At 49.1% G+C, this 19845-nt stretch overlaps 1 protein-coding gene and 1 non-coding gene across 6 annotated transcripts; both read left to right on the forward strand.

Moving 5' to 3' along the window:
- Positions 1-3143: 3143 nt before the first annotated feature.
- LOC107154635 (trichoplein keratin filament binding) lies at positions 3144-19579 on the forward strand. 5 transcript variants are annotated; one of them, XM_015500282.2, is made up of 13 exons: positions 3144-3300; positions 4039-4232; positions 5140-5350; positions 5933-5989; positions 7714-7782; positions 8044-8217; positions 9006-9118; positions 9300-9366; positions 11356-11528; positions 13162-13243; positions 15191-15376; positions 15888-16031; positions 16845-17022. In XM_015500282.2, exons 2-13 carry the CDS (start codon positions 4039-4041, stop codon positions 16875-16877), a joined length of 1503 nt encoding a protein of 500 aa, XP_015355768.1. In that variant the 5' UTR covers positions 3144-3300; the 3' UTR covers positions 16878-17022. The 5 variants fall into 5 exon arrangements, with proteins under 5 accessions (XP_015355768.1, XP_015355769.1, XP_048640975.1 ...); XM_048785016.1 differs by lacking the exon at positions 3144-3300 and adding an exon at positions 3348-3733; XM_048785017.1 differs by lacking the exon at positions 3144-3300 and adding an exon at positions 3745-3932.
- On the forward strand, positions 19491-19564 carry Trnav-cac. The gene has a single exon. It is a non-coding gene; the product is annotated as a tRNA-Val (tRNA).
- Positions 19580-19845: the final 266 nt, after the last annotated feature.

Here is a 19845-nt window from a genome sequence, read left to right on the forward strand (position 1 = left end):
TGTTTGAGATCCTGGTAATCATGACAAAAACCAACTTTTGGACACAACTTTAAATGTACTGAAATCTGGCCTACTTCTTCCATAGTCACTTTCACATGTAGTGAGATGGGACAAAGCCTTATCTCAAGTAAGGCAGGGATCTTCATAAATCTTAAGTACTGTAGTTCTGAAACTGATCTTTGCTTTTTAAACATCATTTTACAAAGCCTACATAAATTGTTGCTCAAGTTCACATGAATATTAGCTAACAATATAATATCACACCTAAAACATGAATTAAAGAAAAGCTGAAAGCTTTTAACCTTTTGTAGAAAAGTAGTAATGTACTTTTGTGTTTTGCAAGAAAACCTTTACACAGATTAGGCTCTCATTAACTTAAAAATACATTTAAATTGTATCTCAGTGTAAAAAGTAACATGGAACTTTACATATCTTATTGATAACAAGTCCAAATTATACAAGTAACAGTGAGCATTGTAAAACTAAAAACCCAGAGAGAAATAAAAATGAAAATCACCCCTACTCCTGCTCCTGTGCCTAGCCACTGTTTTCAGCAAGTGCCGTCTTATACTTTTTTCCTAGGATATTTACACTTATCGGAATCAGGACGCGATTCTGGTTAATATTGTCATCATCAAAACACAAAGCCAGTAGCACTATGGCCAATCTTTGAGCCCAGTTGCGTCTGCATCTCGGTCTTCTGAGAGGACAGAGCCCAAAGGTGAAGAGTTAAGCTGGGTGGTGGATGTTGAAATGCTGAGAAAACCCACTGCAGGTAAACACATCTTGGCAATGCCACCTGCTAATTAAGCGAGGCTGTTGTGTGGCCTCCCGTGCTGTCACATTTCAGCTGATGGAGGGCCACTGTCATGTCATTACCTCCTTCCCCAGTTTTCTCCTCCCTTGCTGGATGATCAGACACACAAGTCCAAGAGCAGCTTCCTGCAGCCATCTAAGGGCCGTAGTCATTGGCCGGTCATGAAATATTGAACATTGCTGACCTCCTTAGATGGCACCCAGCTGGTCCACATTTGCAGGCCTCTTTTAAGAGTTTCAAGTTGAAGTTTGAAGTTTGAAGAGTTGCAGGTTGCAGGACACAAACTCATGAAACTCCTGGGAAAACAGACTGAAGAGGGGGGTCATAAGCTTCGCCGACTGGGTGTTAGTCTTGGCTTTCTTGGTCTATGCTGTGTGATCTGAAGAGAGCTGCTTCACCTCTTAGCGCCTCAGTGTTCTCATCTATAAAAGGGGAGCAGGAACCCCTGCCTCCCATATAGGAGGGAGGCTTAAACAAGGTAATGTGTCTAAAAGCATCCTGCACCTGGTAGGTCTTCAAGATATGCTCGTTCCTGTTCTTTTTTCTTGCTTTCATCACATTTCCTTTTTTATTTTTGAGAAGGGCGGGGGGAAGAGTGCAAAGACGGGGACCTACTCACTTTTCCATTCTTGACACATGTTTATTGCCCGTCACGCACCACACATTGGGGATACAGAAGGGACATGGTAATGGAGAGGGCCCAGGCTCTGGAACCAGAGGATCTGGGTTCAAATCCTGACTCAGCGACCTTTCAGCTGTGGGTTTCTCAGGCAAGTAATGGCACCTCTCTGAGGCTCAGCTGAGGCTAAAATAGGTACAATAAGATATTTCCCAGTATGTGTGCGAAAAACGAAGGAAAAGGTACTTGTCAAGATATATGAGCTTCAGGCTTCATCAGTATAATCTTGAGGCTGTGTGGGGTGGTCAGTGAGGATGGCCAGCCAGCAGAAGAGGCCCAGAGGCCATGACCTGAGGCCTTTAGGCTCAGGCTGCTTGGGAATGGCCGCCCTCTGGTAGGGGCCCTTGAGTCTCCCTTCGGGGAGCTTTTCCTGTCCTTTAGGCAACTGTGTGGATGAGGAAACAGGCCCAGAGAGAGAGACCCAAAATCAGGACGTGAAGCCAGGTCTCCCCGGACCCCATTCACATGAAGTCCCTACCCTGCTCCCCGGGGCCTGGCAACAGACACGCGCTGTGTTCCTTGCTGCGCTGATCAGAGCGGGCAGCTGTCTCCCTCGTGCACTGGGGATACAACAGGTGAGAGTGGCCGTGAGCTTGGCCAAGGATCAGGGCCACCTTGGGGAGTCTCGAGCACAGAGCAGGTCAGCTCTGGAGGAAACCTTATCAACTAAAGAGAGGTGGGATGGGGGGGCTCCTGATTGTGGGCCCCTAGGTCTGACCCTGTGAGTGCTCCATCTTTATTTACTCTCCCAAGAGCCACCCACAAAGCAGCACAATTGTTAACGCTATTCCAGAGGCAAGGAAACTGAGGACAGAGAGGATGAGACCTGTCCAGGATCATGCAAGTAGCAAGGTGTAAGTTGAACATGAGCTACACCCCCCCAGCCCTACTTTCTATTATTTTTAATGGAATAGCTGCTACCTAAAATAACTCATGTGAATTATAAAACATAGGAAGCATATGAGTAGAATGAACTAGAATGAAAGCTCCTGATCCAGTCTAAGACTATCATGGAAAGTTACCAGGAACTTGTAACTTTTAGGTTGGCAGTTCTTCATCCCAGCTGCACACTGAATACCCCTGGGGAACTGGGAACAACACTGACACTCTCAGAAAACCTGATTCGCTTCGCGTTTGGTCTGGGCATTTGGATTTTTAAAAAAAGGCAAGTGGACTTTTAGAAGCTCCCCCTATGCAGCCATGTTTAGGGGCCCCTGTCAACCTTACTATTTTTCAGTACTGAGGATTGAATCCAGGGCTGCTCTACCACTGCCCTACACCCCTAATCCTCTGTATTTTTTATTTTGAGACAAGGGAATCTACCTAACTGCTGAGGCTGGCCTTGAACTTGTGATCCTCCTGTCTCAGCCTCTCTGGCCACTGGGAGGTGCACTAGCGTGCACCACCATACCTGACTTTGAGGACCGCTGCCATATTCTCCTCTTCTATCGTATCGCCTTGATTTCCGCACGCTCTTCTTCACCTTCATCCCACCCACGTAACCACCCCGCTGGGTTTTGTGTGGACTAACGAGGTTTGTTGCTGATCTCCCGCCCACCACAAGGGGGCGTCAGAAGAAAAAAACACAGTCTTCTTTTTCTTCGCGCCTCCAAGATCTCGCGGAGGTGGCTTGGCCCTCGTGGCGTTCCGTTGCCCAGAACGTTACCCAGGCAACGAGCCGGAAAACGGCCGGCATTGCTGCACCGCGGGCTGGAAGGGAACCCTCGGAACTGGCGCGTCCTGGTAGGGGCCTGTGGGAGCTCGGGCCGGGTGACTCTTCGGAAACTTTGGGGCACAGGAGAACGTGAGTCGGGAGGCTGGGCTGGTCCGGGGGAGCCCGCTGTAGTTCGGGTCCCGCAGGAACCCTCCGCAGGCGGCGCCGCGCGCGCAGGAACCCGGGCGGGGAATCGGGACGCGAGCCCCGGGCGCCTGGGGGCCGGTCCTCTCTCAGCTGCTGGGGCGCTGGGTGTGACACTTTGTAACTGCTTTTGTTAGATGTGGGTGTTGGAAGCTGAGAGGGGGATGTGGTTTGTTAAGGGAAACCGCCCTTCCTGGGGGTCTGGAATCTGAAGCTGTGACTCGGTGCAAAGGCTTCTCCATGGCGGCTTTACAGGACCGAGGACAGAGTGCGTTAGACCTGCCCCCGTCTCAGCACAGGTCATACGTGGGTAGCAGCGGGCCACATTGGACCCACGGATGAAGACTATGTGCCCTTAGCACCTGGAGGATGGTGCCTGGTCTGTACACAGCTTCCCAGACGTTCTCGTTCAAGCTCTGTGCACACCTTCTGCACGGGAGGCAGCTCTTGGCTCAGGAGGAATGGCGACCAGAGACTACCCTTTGCTTTCCAGGCTCCAACATTGTAGCCAGGCAACTTGATTTCCTCCATGCATCTCTTTCCTCAGGGTCCCACATAGTAGCCCGAAATACTTCCAGGTGCTACACCCAGGCTTAGCTCTTCCTGGGCTCTACCAGAGCTAAGGCATGTTGGAACCGAGCCTGTGCAGTTGGCTCATTTTCCTGCCATTGCTGTTCCTCATAGATGGCGCTCCCCACTCTGCCCTCCTACTGGTGCAGTAGAAGGCTTCTGGATCAGCAGGCAACTCGGCAGCGACAGAGAGAGCAAGAAGCCCGGCTTCGGCAGCAGTGGGACCAGAACAGCCATTATTTCCAGAGGTCTGACATCTATACCTCCAAACAGGCAGAATGGAGCTCCAAAGCTTCCTACCTGCGGAGGTAACTGTGCAGTAGATGGAGGTGAGGGGTGGCACTTATTGGTCAGGGGATGTGACCTTAAGGGCCAGGGGAGTGTGGTTTGATGGCATGTTTTCTTGAGATTTGCCCGACAGCATGGATGACCCATGTGGTGATATATTTTTCAAGCTGGAAATTGGGGGAAAAAATCAGCATTGAGGTAATACATTTGCACTGGAAAAGATAAAATGATATAGAAGTGGACATATGGTAGAATCTGGAATTCTACCCAAATCCAGAGAGAAACATAGTCAACAGTCTGGTACATATCCTTCCATATTTTTCCCTTTTTGTGTTTAAGTACATACACAGACACAGCCCATTTTATAGAATAATCATAAAAACATGGAGATTAAAAGCATAAGATTTAGAGTCAGACCTTGGAAAGCCTGGCTGTGTCATTGTTGTATGAATAAGCCTCAGTTTCCTCATCAGTTATTTTATTTAGTGATTTTGAGACAGGGTCTTACTAAGTTGCCCAGGCTGGCCTCAAACTTGAGATCCTCCTGCCTCAACTTGGCTAGGATTACAAATGTGCTCCTCCACGCCTGGCTGGTGATGATTAAAGTGAGGCCCAAACCAAACCTACTTCATAAGGACTCAAGTGATAAATAATGTAAAACTTCCATGTGTATATTACCTGGCACATAGTAATTGCTCAAAAAATTAGCTATTACTACTATCACATGTGTATATACGTCCATTATGTTTTCTCTTTGCAAAAACAAAATATGCATCTTGTTCTGTGACCTGCTCTCTTCACCTTGGCTTAGAGCACCTTCCTGTGTCATTGTTGTGTTTGCCTCAGTCTCTCCTCTCCATGGTGGAGTAGAGCATGCCACCTGGGGCTGTAGCACGATTGATGTTTCATGGGCCTCTTCTTACCCAGCATGCATGCCTACCAGCGAGAGAAGATGAAGGAGGAGAAGAGGAAGAGTCTGGAAGCGCGTCGAGACAGACTCCGGCAGCTTATGCTGGAGGAACAGGACCTGCTGGTCAGGGAACTGGAAGAGCTGAGGCTGAGCATGAACTTGCGGGAACGAAGAATCCGGGAGCGGCATGGGAATCTGAAATCTGCCCAAGAAGAACAGAGGAAACTGGTAACTGTCATAGCCCTTAGGAGGCTGTGGAGGAGTAGGAGCATCCCCACCTGTCAGTGTAGTGACATGGGGTCACTCACTCCTGGGAGCTCTGGTCTGATGAGATGCCAGTTACCTCCAGAGCCAGCCTGGAAGAGTGCCCCCTCCATTCTTGTGCAGGGAGCATTCCTCTCTTTGGCCCCTTAAAAGATGACAGCTGATTCCTCTTTCCTAATTCCAGTTTTGTGGTTCCACAAAGGTCTGGGACTGCTGTATTTTATCTTCCAAAGCAGTTGTGGAATGGTGAGCCCCAGGCTGCTCATAGCCTGCTGTGTATTTGGGACCCCCTAGAAAGAACCCATCTGGCATCAGATTTTGGCCCCCTTCATCACCACCATAAGCGTCACTTGTCAGAGCCATCCATTCTGTTTGGATGCCTGGCTCCCAGTGCTGTAAGTGCAGGTCGGGTGGATTTGAATGATGGGTGCAGTGACATCTCATAAGCGGGAGGACATCTTGGCCTGAGCTGACTTCCATTGTGCATCATTCAGAATATGAATGGATTGGAAAAGCGACATCAGACTTCCCCTTTTGTGTTTTCAGATTGCTGAACAACTTTTGTATGAACACTGGAAAAAGAACAACCCGAAACTCCGAGAGGTAATCCACTGATTTACCTGAGTAGATAAAATCATGAAGCCAGATTAAAAATTTTTTTTTTTTTTTACCATGCGTCTTGTTCTGGGTTGAAATGGGAGGGAATCTCCAGCTCCTAAAAAGAGCACCGGGTCGGAAACCTGGTCAGATGAGCAGTTCATTTGTTTGTTTTACTATGTGTTCATTGACGTTCATGGTTTGCTGCTGGGGTGTGGTCCTTGCCCTTAAGGAGCTTGCTGGCCAGTGGGGGAGCCAGTGGGCAGCTTGTTCAGTGCAGGCTACAGGGAACTGGGCAGGTGGTTGTGGGAGCCCCACTGTTCAGGGGTTGAGGAGGCATCCCAGAGGAGTTAATAGGGTGGTGGGGTCCTAACTCGACAGTATAATGTGGGGGAAGAACTTCTAGTAGAGGTGACTGCGAGAGTCAGGCCTGAGTTCTGAGAGCAGAGTAAGTCCAGGGGCTGTAAGAGGCTGGGACATCACACTAGAAGCGGCAGTCCCCAAGAGATGAGGCTGGTGAGGCAGACAGAGTCAGACAGTCCCAGACAGTCCCCTGGAGGCCCTGGGGATACCCAGAGTGCTTTACCAGGGCATACCCAGAGGAGGGCGTTGAAGGGGCTGTTGCGTAGCCCAGCTGGGGGATGCTGAAGGCCTGAACTGGGATGGCAGGAGACAGGTGGATGAAACTGCAGGACCTGGTGACAGGGAGAAAGGGTGGCATCCAGGCTTGGTGGCATCATTTAGCAGAGACTGGCTGAAGGAAGTTTATCCCAGTGGTGAGTGATATTCATCTACTTCAACTTAATGGTTTGAGCACATTTGGCACTATTACTTCATTTGTAGTCACTTTCACAAGCTGGCGGTTGCTAAGGGATGGGGTTTCTGGGCGCTTTTGAGTGTCGTGTGGTTAGCATTGACCTGTGGGAAGACTCCTCTCCGTGGCTGTCTGTCATCTAGTGTGATGTCCCAGCCTCTTGCAGCCCCTGGACTTACTCTGCTCTGAGAACTCAGGCCTGACTCTCGCAGTCACCTCTACTAGAAGTTCTTCCCTCACATTGATACTGTTGAGTTAGGACCCCACCACCCTACTAAGTCAATAACTAAAAGTTATTCACAACATTCAGTTCATCACAGTGTTTACAGTGTTGGGGGGAAAATTTAAACTGTATAAGTAATTTCAAATGAAAGAGTGTCACATTCCTTTTCTAATCCAGAAGATTCTCTAAGCGCATATCTCTGATAACCCCAGACTTGTTGGACCTGCTTGTTGCATCATTTGATAGAGGGAGCACCTGTTTTAACAGTTATTACTTTGCAGAGGAAGTTTTGGGGACCACGCTCATGGTGGGCTCCCAGGGTCTGCCCCATCCAGCTATCTCTCAGAGCCTGGGAGTCTGGCACTTGAGGCCAACAGAGGTGGCTTTTGAAATTGTATTTCTACTCAGTGTTTGTGCTTGCTTCCTCCTCTGCCCCACTGACAAGAGTTCCTGTTACTTTGTTTCAATGTTGGAGTTTGGTTTAGAAGCCCCTGGTCCTTTGGTTTTCTAATTGACAGCATCCAGCCTATGTCAGAGCCCCCCATGCGCCCTTACCAAGCCACTCAGTCCTCAGACAGAAGTCATGATCATGTTCCAGCGGGTGGCATGGAAGGTACCAAAAACTGTTCCCAGCAGTAGTATGTGTCACATAAGCCAACGAGGAAATTAATATTGTCCCCCTCTTATCCTCAGATTGAGTTGGACCTTCACAAGAAGCATGTGATAAACTCTTGGGAAACACAGAAAGAAGAAAAAAAACAGGTGTAGTATGTGACTCTGGAAATAGCCACATGTGTGGTGGTTGAGAGTGTCTTTGTCTCTGGATTTTCTTCCTGTTTTATATTATTGACTTAGTGACGAGGTGCAGGCCAGGTGATCAGGGCTAATGGGTGGAAAGTGACACATGTGTCTTTAAGGGCATTTATTGTTGCTGGAGTTTGTTTTGATAACATTTATATTATAAAGACCCAGGGGGCTGCATGTCACAAGTATTGGCTCTCAGGTTAATGTGGCTTCTTGCAGGAGGAAGCCACCAAAGAGCAAGAGAACAGACGCTATGAAAATGAATACGAAATAGCTCGGAGGGAAGCAATGGAGCGGCTGAGAGCCGAGGAGGAGCGGAGGCACCTGGAGGATAAGCTGCAGGCGGAGGCGCTGTGTCGGCAGATGGAGGAGCTGAAGCTGAAGGAGATGGAGGTGAGTGAGAAACGGGCCTAGGACACAGGTCCCCAGGTGGCTGGGCGGGTGATTCCGGGCACTGCAACCGCAGACCGTGCTCCCTTCCCATGTACTCCCATCCAGGTCCTCCGTGCTCTGAGGTCGTGTGCCTAGATTCTAGAACATTAGCCAACCAGCGATAACACCTGTTCTCCTAGATGCAGTAGCCATCTCTGGGAGTCTTAGAATGTGGGTTTCCCGTGTGCTAAGCAGACATGACTCAGTTGGATGAGGCAGCACATGGCTTTCCGCTGGTAGCTGGTCTTGGGTCTCGGGAGTCTCGGAGCCTGTCTTTTTTGAGGATACTGTGCTGAGTACTCGGAGGGGGCTGGATCTTCCCCTTCACATGCAGGGAGGCCCCATATCCTTTGACCTCCTGTCCTCTTCCTTTTCCTTGCCTAAATGTTTTAATGACTGGATACTTTGTGCCCACCACGAATTCTGGATGTGAGAGTAGAGCCTGAGCAAGGTCCTCACCCCTGGCGTCACGTGGTTGCTGGTCAGGTGGGGCAGCAGCTGTTAAGGTACAGTAAGTGTGGACAGCACAGAAAGTTCAAGGGGCCAGAAAAGACCCTTGCAGGAAGTGACTCAGTTGAGATGGAACCAGTGGACAAGTTAAGCTGAGAAAGGGGCTGAACCCCAGAGGTGGAGGGGATTGTGAGCCATGGGGGCAGGCCATGTTGTGTAGTTCCTGCCAAAAATGGAGAGGACAAATCGCGGAAGATTTGGTTGCCATGATCTCATTGGCTTTACCCTTAAAACTACAGGCAACCAAACTGAAGAAGGAGCAGGAGAATCTTCTGAAGCAACGGTGGGAACTGGAGAGGCTGGAGGAAGAGAGGAGGCAGATGGCAGCCTTCCGGCGGAAGGCAGAGTTGGGGTGCGTGTGGGGAACCCTGCTGTGGTCCAGGCAGGCAGCCTCTTACATCCACAGACTCACACTGGGGTCCCTGGAACCCATCCTCTCCATCCACTAGAGGATGTCGCCTGAGTGAGCAGTTGTCTTTCTCCATTCTGTTGTTTGCAAAGTACTGAAGCAGCCCACGGTTTGTCATTTATAGGCGTTTTTTGAGACATCAGTACAACGCACAGCTCAACCGACGCACCCAGCAGATCAAACAGGAACTGGTGAGTCTGAGTGGATGTCTTGGCATTTTTCCACCCTTTTTTGAAAAATATCTTCCACTGCTCAGTAGACACTTGCATTCTCTTAAGAATTAAAAAAAAAAAATGAGGGGTGGGGAATGGGGAGATGTTGGTCAAAGGATACGTACTTCCCATTTTGTTTAGGTTTTTTTTTTTTTCCTGCAGTACTGGGGAGTGAACCCAGCGGTGCTCTGCCACCGAGTGACAACCCCAGTCCTTATTATTTTTTTGAGAGACAGGGTCTTTCCCAGTCTGGTTTCAAATGTGATCCTCCTGCCTCAGCCTCCTTAGGATTAGGAGATTAGGAGCATTAGGGGCATATGCCAGCATGCCTGGCTCTAGTGACAGAATGAATCAAATGAACAGTTTGGGGATTATAGCTCAGAATACTGTTGCTGTGATTTGAAATCTGAGGATGCAGCGCAGGGTTAGGGCATAGGTTTGACGTGCATGAGATCCAATGTTCAGTTCTCAGCACCACCTAGAAAAAAAATATTTGTCAAGAAAGTAGTGTTCTGGGCTGGGGATGTGGCTCAAGTGGTAGTGCGCTCGCCTGGCATGCGTGCGACCCGGGTTCGATCCTCAGCACCACATACAAACAAAGATGTTGTGCCCGCCAAAAAACTAAAAAATAAATGTTAAAAAAATTCTCTCTTTCTGTCTCTCATTCTCTCTTTAAAAAAAAAAAAATAGTGTTCTCACCACAGGAAAAGGTAACTGTGAGGTTATGTATGTTAATAGCTCGGTTGTAGTAATTATTTACCATGTACATATGTATCAGAACATCAAATTATATTTCAAGGACTGGGCTTGGTGGCACATACCTGTAATCCCAGCTGCTCAGCAGGCTGAGGTAGGAGAATCACAAGTGTGAGGCCGGCCACAACAACTTAATGAGACCCTGTCTCAAAATGGAAAGTTAAAAAGTGCTGAGGATGTGGCTTAGTGGTAAAGCATGCCTGGTCAATTCTCAATACCAAAAAAACCCCACAAAAATTATATTTCAGTGAAACTATTGTTTAAAACAACAACAACAAAAGAAAACCTAAACAGCACAAAGATTCCTCCGTGCTGCCCCTCCCCTGGGATGTCCATTTGGTGCTTGTTTGTCTAGATACACATACCTATAAAGAGTTGGGTGCTTTTTTCCTTTGGCTGTTTTTGAATACGATTGAGGTTGCATTCTTTTAGCATACTCAGTAGTACATACATAACTTTAAAAAGAGCCGTATATTTAGATTGAGCGTGGCTTTTTTATTGTAGCTGCTCAGTGGTTCCTTTTAGGTTCTTTACCGAGCCCCCCATGAGCAAGGGAGTCAGCCCTGCATTCCACACCCTCCCGGCCTTCTCTGTCAGGGCAGCTTGTTGGGACGCAGAGTCACCCCTGTGCATGCTGCCCCTGTGCGGGGCATGGGCCGCCTCCAGCTCTTCCCTCCTGTGTTGGAGCTGCAGGAGCGGTGCGTGCACAGCCTTGGCGATCGTGTCACTGTACTCGATATTCTTAAAAGTGGAATTGCTGTCAAATTATGTTCTAAAGAGCTGTGCTCTTCCTATGTCCAAGGGCTTGTGGTGGCACAAGGTGGTGGAGAGGGGACTCTGCTTTTAGGCAGCAATTCCACTTCTGCAAACATGAACTGCAGTGACAGATGTGCAAAGAAACGCGCACACTGCTCCCTGCAGCTTCAGTGTGAGAGAGAAGACCCGAGAATGACCTGGTGCCCCTGGGCAGGGGATGGCCTATTGCATGGCTGGACCAGGGCACCCGCACTGTCTGAACCTTCCCTCCTGGTTACCTGTGATGTCTTCTGGAAACATTCCAGCATCTTCCCTTCTTCGTCTTGGGAATGTGGAGTCTCCCTTTGCAGCTTGTGCGGAAGGGATGGGGGAGGGGACGCGTCCCTGTGGGAGCGGCGCTCACGTGCTGCACCTGGGCTCTGGCCAGGCGCCCACTGCTGCACCTGCTTCCTCTAGGAGGCAGACAGGCGCATCCTGCAGGCCCTCCTGGAGAAGGAGGACGAGGCCCAGCGCATGCACCTGGCCAGGCGGGAGCAGGCCCTGGCTGACGTGGCCTGGATGAAGCAAGTCATCGAGCAGCAGCTGCAGCTCGAGAGGACGCGGGAGGCAGAGCTGCAGATGCTGTTGAGGTGAGAGGTGGCAGCTGCCTGGCTTCATGTTCCTGCTCCCTGCTCTAGGACCTTGAAATGTCTGTTAGGTCACCAAAGGGCCACCTTTGGGGGTGTGTGTGTGTGTGTGTGTATGTGTGTGAGTGTGTATTGAACCCAGGGTGCTGGGAGCTATACTCCCAGCCTTTCTTACTTTCTATTTATTTATTTGGGTTGTTGATAGAACTTCATTTTATTTATTTATGTGTGGTGCTGAGAATCGAACCCAGTGCTTCACAGATGCCAGGCAAGTGCGCTACCGCTGAGCCCCAGCCCCAGCCCCTTTACTTTTTATTTTGAGGGGGGTGTGTTAAGTTGCCCAGGCTGGCCTCCAACTTGCAGTCCTCCTGCCTCTGCCTCCTGAACTTCTGGGATCACAGGTGTGTGCGTGCCATTGTGCCTGCCTCCACTTTCTTCTTTGAAGCATTAGTCCCTGTTAATTTGGCCATTCCCTTGTGGTATTCAATACCCTGAGGTATTCAAAGTGGAAATTATTAGGATTTAAAGTAATGATGTGTTCATTTTAAATCTTAGAAATCTGAAAGGGAATTGTTATAGATCATGGAAATGTTGAATGCTTCTTGGGTCTATTAAAATGGGCCTGAGTCTTGTATGTGTGTATGTATAAATAATGCATTGTATGTGATATACGTCAGACATTATACCTGTGTCATATACATATACATACACACATGTATGTGCACACACACCTCTTTTTGAGATGAGGCCGTGCTGTGTTGCTTCAAACTACAGGGCTCAAGCAATCCTCTTATCTCAGCCTCCCAAGTAGCTCAGGCTATAGGTGTGGACTGCCACACCTGGCTTTGAAGCCTAAAAATTAAGCAAGTAAATTGAAATAATTTAATAATATGCAGCATGCACTGAGCACTTCCTGGGTGCCAGACACTGTGCTGAGTGCTTTGCAGCCCTCCTGTTCCTGCATCCTAACGTCCAGCTGAGTTGCAGGTGTGCGGGACATGGATACTAGAGGAGGTCATTTGTGGGAAGCCATCCGTGAAATACATGACGACCTTCTCAGGGCATGGAAGCCAGGGAAGGAACGTTCCGCGGTTCTACCCCAGAAATAGATGGCCCAGTGCACTTGACCTTTTCCTTCACTCTGCTAGAAAGTTCCTCATGTAGAACTGAGATGGGCATATCCCGTGAGGAACTGGACAGCTCACCTTCATCCTGTTTTGGTGAAGAACATTCTATGGAAGGCCTTTGATGTTTCCTGATGTAAATAAAGCAGGCTTGGACTCCATCTTTGTCCAGAAGCTCGATCATGGTCAGCTTGCCCGCCCTGTCCCCTCTTTTGAAACTACTTTCTGTGTTCTGTGGTTTTTTCACTGTTTATTTCTCTTAGCTTTAATTTCTCAGCCAGCCCATTTCACCCAGAGGAACTCGTGGATGTGGGTGGGAGTCATTTCCCTGCAACACGGTGAGCCAGCTGTGACCCCAGATGTAGGGTGACAGGGCTTGCTTGGGTACAGTGGTGCTCTCCCGTCTCCATGTCCTGATGGTCTTGTTCATGTTAGATGGCTGCAGTGCAGGTCAGCACTAGTGCTCTCTGTACGTGGTGTGAAGCCTCTGTCATCCGCTTGTGTTTGCCCAGGGAGGAGGCCAAAGAGATGTGGGAGAAGAGAGAAGCAGAGTGGGCCCGGGAGCAGAGCGCGCGGGACAGGCTGATGACCGAGGTAATCCCAGCTGCGGGGGGCTCGCCCGGCCACTGGTCCTGGCAGTGTCTGGAGTCGGCCGTCGTATAATGATCCTGCCACGCGTTCTGGGAATAGTCTCTGGTTATTTTAAGTGGGCTTTAAAAAGCATTGTAAAAGTCATACAGGCTTTTTAGAAATTCAGTACAGAAAAACACAATTGGAAAGTCGGGGCAGAGCGTCCCTGCCCCCGCCCCCCAGCCACGGCCGCTTGGCTCCTTCCACTCTCCTGTTTCTGTGCAGGGCGTCTTGCCTGCATAGGTCGTTTTTTTGTTTTGTATTTATTTTTTTGTAAATACTGTGCTACTTGATTTCCAGTTTCCACCTACTAGTTCATCTGGTAAGTGTCATGTTGATGGCGTCGTCACGAGGTGCACCCTGGTTGGCTTTCCTTTTCCCTCTGTGGACATTCTGTTGTTTTCTAACTTTGAGTCATGATAAGGAATGCTGCGTGGAGCACCTGTGGGAGGCTCTCCCTGCTGTGGGTGTTTTCCCTGGGTGGGTCACCAGAAGCCCACCAGAGAGCATGTGTGGAAGGTACACCCATCATGGGTACTCTTCCTGCATCAAAGGTATTTTTCTTTTTTTAAGTCAATGAATTTTTCTTTTAGGAATTTCCCATTGTGGTTCCTTTGCTGTCCATCTCAAGGATGCCCTTTTTTTTTTAATTGTTCGTGTCGTGGACCTTTATTTAATTTCTTTATTTATATGCAGTGCTGAGAATTGAACCCAGTGCCTCGAACATGCTAGGCAAGTGCTCTACCCCTTAGCCCCAGCCCCAGCCCCAGCCCCAGGATGCCCTTTTAAAATAACCGATGCTTAATCCAGTCGTCCCATCAGCCCGCCATCCTTTTTTGGCGGATGGCTTCTGTTTGAACTTCAATTATGGACATACTGAGAGGCTCTCCCACTTCTCCCTCCAGGATATTTGGGATCTGATTTCTTCAAGTCATTGACTTTAGGATCTCTTTTGGGGTGAAGGGATTTACCTGGTTCTCAATTGCTGACCCCTCTAGACATCAGTATTCACATCATCCTCATCGCTGTCATCACCCTCAGGAGCAGTACAGATGTGGGACATGCCAATACCTAGATAAAAAATATAGAGGTCTCTCTTACTTTCCATTAATTGCCTAGTAGTTCCTTCCCATTGACCCAGCAAATAGTCCTGGGAGTAAAGCTAACCACAGAGGAAAACACTTGAAAGTGGTTCAGAATAATGCAAGGTTGCACCTTGTGCCTGCCAGTATGCCACATTTTTAATCCCTGGGAAATTGGGTCGCAGTTGATGATTTTTCATTTGTGAGTACTAAATATTCCCCAGTGGCTCTGATTTTCTCCATTTAAATTCCCCTCTTGGTTGTGGCCACTTCATGTGTCCTTGCAGAGAGTAGAGCTGGTGTGTGTGTGTGTGTGTGTGTGTGTGTGGTGGCTTCCTGGCCACTGAGTCTCGGCTGTGGCCTGGGCCTGTGGCAGGACTTGACGTTGCTCTGGGGCCCAGTCTCCTACACAGCACTCCTCTGGTTTCTGCTGCGTGGAGAAGTCGATTTGAATCCAAGCTTAGGCTGACCAGGTTGTCCCTGGTCACCTGTGTGGCTTCTTTCTTTATTTCAGAGCCCGTCTGTTGTGTGGGCCTGTTTCTATTCGTTTTCCCTGGTCTGGGGAACGGGCTCCAGCCAAACTCTTTGGGATGTCTCTGGCACCAAGCCTGCATCTGGGTGTGAGGAGAGGGTGGGAAATGCCCTTGTACCTGGCAAACATGGCCAGCACTGGTCTGGCTGGACCCATGGCTGGGCCTGAGTCCTCCATCTGGGTTAAGGTGGGGTCTGAGGATTAGGCTGGGCCTTGAGGCAGCTGCAGCCTGTCTGAGGCTCGTAGGACGACAGGTGTCATGAGATTCAAATCCTCCTCTTCCTCTCCTGAGGATAGGTTCTGATGGGGAGGCAACAACAGATACAAGAAAAGATTGAACAGAACCGACGGGCCCAAGAGGAATCCCTCAGACACAGGGAGCAACTCATTCAGAATCTCGAGGAGGCAAGAGAGTCGGCCCGCCGAGAGAGAGAGGAGAGTGAAGAACTGAAGTCAGCTAGGAAGCAGGAGTTGGAGGCCCAGGTGGGGCTGACGTTGAGGGCAGTAGCATCTCTGCCAGGAGCCTGAGGCAGCAGGCCCTGCCCGGGTTCTGCATCCATGGAACAGAATCTAGAGACCCTTGACTTGGTCTGTTGCCCGCCCACTCTGGCTGTTGAGTTCCAGCAGAAGCCTGGTGGGCTGGGGTTCACTCCTGCAGGTCCCTCATCTCTGGTGGGCACCAGGTGACATCCCTGTTTCTTTGTGCTGTCTTCATCTGGAAGCAGCTGGCTTACTAGACTACAGGTCTCTCTTTGGTACCTGATGTATAACCCAGAACATTCTCCTACACACATAGCCTGTCCAGAACTTTTTACCAGGTCCATAGCACCACACAGATGGCTTTTTCCATCCCCTGAGTCCCATTCCCTTTTACTGGCATTTGCCATCATTGTTTCTTAGCTCTGACCTGCAGCCGGGGTAGGACCACAGGCTTTCTCTCCCAGGGCTCTCACCCATGGGCCTTTTCTCTGGTGATTTTGTTCTTGGTACCCAGGTGGCAGAGCGCCAGCTGCGGGCATGGGAAGAGGACCAGCAGGCGGAGGAGGAAGAGGCGGAGACCAGGCAGGCAGAGCAGCTCTCTGATGCTCTGTTGCAGCAGGAGGCGAAGATCATGGCCAAGCAGGGCTACCGGCCCAAGGTAGGAGCCTGCCAGGCGTGGGCCACTGAGCCCTGTGCTTGCCCTGTCCTCCCTGTCCCCGGGTCTTCCCCGGTCCTCCTCACTGATCTCTCTCCTGACTGGTTAGCGTCTGATGGTCTCTTTCAGTCCTTGGTTGGGCCCAGCAGTCCTCTGGGTGATTTTTCTATGGCTCCTGCTGCTATATCCCAAAGACAGGGTCTGGACTGGGAGTTGTGTGCCTGTCCACCCTGTTTGGGGACAAAACACAGTCTAAAGAGCTGTGGCCACAGCTGGTGAGAGGAGACAGTGGGGCCAGGTTGCACCTGCTCAGTAGCCAGGTGACCAGGAGACCCCCTGCTGGCCTCTTCCCTCTGGCTGATCCTCTCTTCCCCTCCCTCCTGTCTCTTGCCGCACTTGAGTGACCCCTATGGACAGCACCCTGAGAAGCACCTGCTTTGAGGGAGCTGACTAAGGGAGGGCACTGCCTGCCTTTCCTGGGGCCACCCAGGCCTCTGGTACTCTAAGGGGCACCCTGTGGACACCTGCTGCAAAGAAAGAGGACTGTCTGCTTCATGGTCAAACAGAACTGAGCGCGACAGAGTTGGCGCAGGCCCTCATCTGCAAAGGGCCTGGAGGCAGGGATGGGCAGGGATGGGGAGGAGGACCAGGGTGTCACAGAGCACAGGAATGGCAGCTTCTAGAGGGCCTTCTTTAAGGGCTCAGGTCAGAGCTCTTTCAGCTGTAAGTAAAAACCAGCTCTAATTAAAATGAGGCTACTTCCCATCTTCCAGAGACTGCTGATCTGATGGTCTCCTGCCTGCTTTCTTCCCTCAGGCCTACGGACATCCCAGAATTGCTTGGGACTAACTTTGCTGGTACTGTAGGCACAGAGAAGAATGGTGCTGAGTTCTTTGACCCGCAGCTGCCAGACAGTTCTACAGTGTTTGGCTCTGCTCAGGGTTCAAGGCAACACCGGGAGCTGAGCTCTGCATGCTCAGGTGTGTGGTCAAGGGCAACTTGAAGGGCCTGGCGTCCCCCGGCGTGGATGTGCAGAACCCTGGTGTGACGCCCTCTCCCGCCTTTCTCATCCAAGAGCCTATCACAGCTCCCGTTCACGGTACTCTTGTAAAGTATTCATAAATAACTTAAGGTTCTGGATCAATACTAAGAGGTACAAGTCGTATTTCATAACAGGATATGTGGTTTCTTGTCTCCCCCGTGTCAACTCCATAGAAGACTAGCAAGGGCGTTGCACATGCTAGGCAAGCACTCTGCCACGGGCCAAATCCCCAACCCCATACTTTAAAATTGTCATTTAAATTTAACTGTTGTATTGAAAACAAACTTACAGGTCTTGATGTAGTTTATTTCAAGGTTTATGAATTTAGTAGCCTGAAAGGAGCACATCTTTTATATTTGGGAAGCAAAGAACTAGGAATAATTAGGACCTTCCAAAAGTCTGACGGTCTCTGAATGCTTCTGGAAAGGTGGTGAGAAATGAGTCTTCCTCCTTCAGGAAGTGTTTTGTGAGAATTTCTGCAGAGTGTGTATGCAGGGCAGTGATCACAGTGTGTGTTGCTGACCCTGCAAAAGAACCCCAAACGGTCCCCTGGCTGACTGGTCTTTTAAAGGCAGGGCCCTGACCTTCTAGTGTCTGGGGAAGGTCTCCGTTTCACGCAGCCACCTGGGACTTTTGTGCCCAGAGAAAGGGGCTGAACCTGAAGAAACCAGGTGGACTCAGACCACGGACCCGCCCCCCTCTTCTCCCACTGTTGTGTCAGTGTGACATAGTCCCAGATTTCTCTCTACAATAGCTACAGTTCCTTGTAGTAATGATCATATTTTTATGACTGGTATTTTTTCCATACTCTTCCTCTGAGAAGTCATTTTCATGACATTGTATTCAAGGTTCCATGGCTCAGGAAATGACAACTAATTATTGGCTATTTTCCTATGGTTATTAAAAACCAGAGTTTAGTAAAATATTTCTGAGTCTCAGGGTCACATTTCCTCTCCCTTCCATCATGTTGTGAAAACAAATTGAGCTGTAGACTGCATCCTGAACCCGATGTTCGTCCTGTGTCTTGGGTTCTCCAGGAGTGGCCCCCGAGCCCCGCTCGTGTCGTGCTTGCTCATTTTTATCCCCCAGATGTTCATTAATTGTGACATAAAGCCCTGCTTGACAGCGCCACTCCATGCTTTGTCCCTGTTGCTCTTATTTATCACTGCACAGTGCATTGCTCGTGGTGGCTCTTTACAGATTTAACCCACCTCTCCCACAGGTCTGGATGTTTTCTGTGACTGATCATTTATTGGTCATATTCATTTTTCTTGTCACAGGACTGTGTTCTCCCTTTAAGTTTCCTTGGGAACTGCAGAAAGTTATTAGCAATCATATGCCGAGTTCCCATAGAGACCTGATCTGGACCGAATTCCTGGTAAATAAATAGGTCTTCGGATTTTTACTGAACCAATCTTTTATTATTTTTGAAGCCTGGCGGTCATCTTCCTCATTAGCATTACAATTCTGTCACATTGGCTCTTCCTAATACATTTAAATATTTCTTCACTAAACTGGACTAAAATACCTATTTTGTAAATCTGGACGTTCCACCGTCTTCCTGTCCCTGTCATCTCCTGCACCTCTTACTGCATATGGGTTAGGGTTGTGACTATAGCTGTGCATAAGCAGATACCACCCGGTGACAGGGACGCCTGTGAGGAAAGTGTCACGCAGTCTCATCGCTGGCCAACAGTACTCATCCAAACTAGTTGGCCACCCGCCGAGGCTCTGCTGCCTTGCCTCGGGTGTGCAGTTGCCGCTGACCCACACCTCGGTTATGTGGTGCGTGACTGTATATTGGTTTTAATGTTTTAAAGTCCCTTTTTTTCCTAATTAAAATTAATGATTTCTAGGGCTGAGAATGTAGCTCAGTGGTCGAGCACTTACCTAGCATTCTCGAGGCCTCGGCTTTGGTCCCCAGCACTGCAAGATAAATAAATAAATAGAGAAAGAAATAAAGACTTCTAGGTTATTCTTCAGATTCTGCTAAAAGTCGATTCCTTCTATATAGGACGGTGCTGAAGCCACTAGTGACACGAAGCGATTCTTGCAGCGCTCTAGAAATGGCGGTCTTTCTCTCTGCTCTTCATTCAGCACACATCTCTCTAGGGATGGTTGAGTGCTGGGTCTGGGCAAGGGACAAAGCTGAACAAGAACACTGACACTGGAATGGGACACAGATGAGCAGACACGACTGGCCGGCGCAGAGCCAGTTGCAACTCCTGGGGTTGAGAAGGCCATTTGTGCAATAAGTACACCCGGCACCAGCAGATTCTCAGTGGATACAATGAATTTTTATCACCTGGATTTTTTAGGTAGTTGTCAGTGAAATCGACCTTTAGCAGAATCTGAAGAATAACCTAAAAGTCTTTATTCTTTATCTATCTGTTTATTTATTTATACGGCATTTTGGGAGTGGGGGTATAGCTTAGTTGGTAGAGCACTTGCCTCACATTGCACAAGGCCCTGGGTTCAATCCCCAGCACCACCAAAAAAAAAAAAAAAGAAAGAAAACAGAAAAATAAATCCTGACATATGCTACAATTAACATGGATGAACCATGAAGACATTATGCTAAGAGAAGTAAGCCTGTTACAAAAAGGTAAATATACTATGATTGCACTTAAATGAAGTACTTAGAGAAGTCAAAGTTATAGAGATAGAAAGTAGAAAGGTGATTACCAGAGCTTTGGGACAGGGAACAACTGGGAATTACTGTTTAGGGAGTATAGAATTTCAATTTGGGAAAACGAAAGCTTTTTTATTATTTTT

This window comes from Marmota marmota, unplaced genomic scaffold (assembly GCF_001458135.2).
Source record: "Marmota marmota marmota unplaced genomic scaffold, marMar, whole genome shotgun sequence".
Lineage (NCBI taxonomy): Eukaryota > Metazoa > Chordata > Mammalia > Rodentia > Sciuridae > Marmota > Marmota marmota.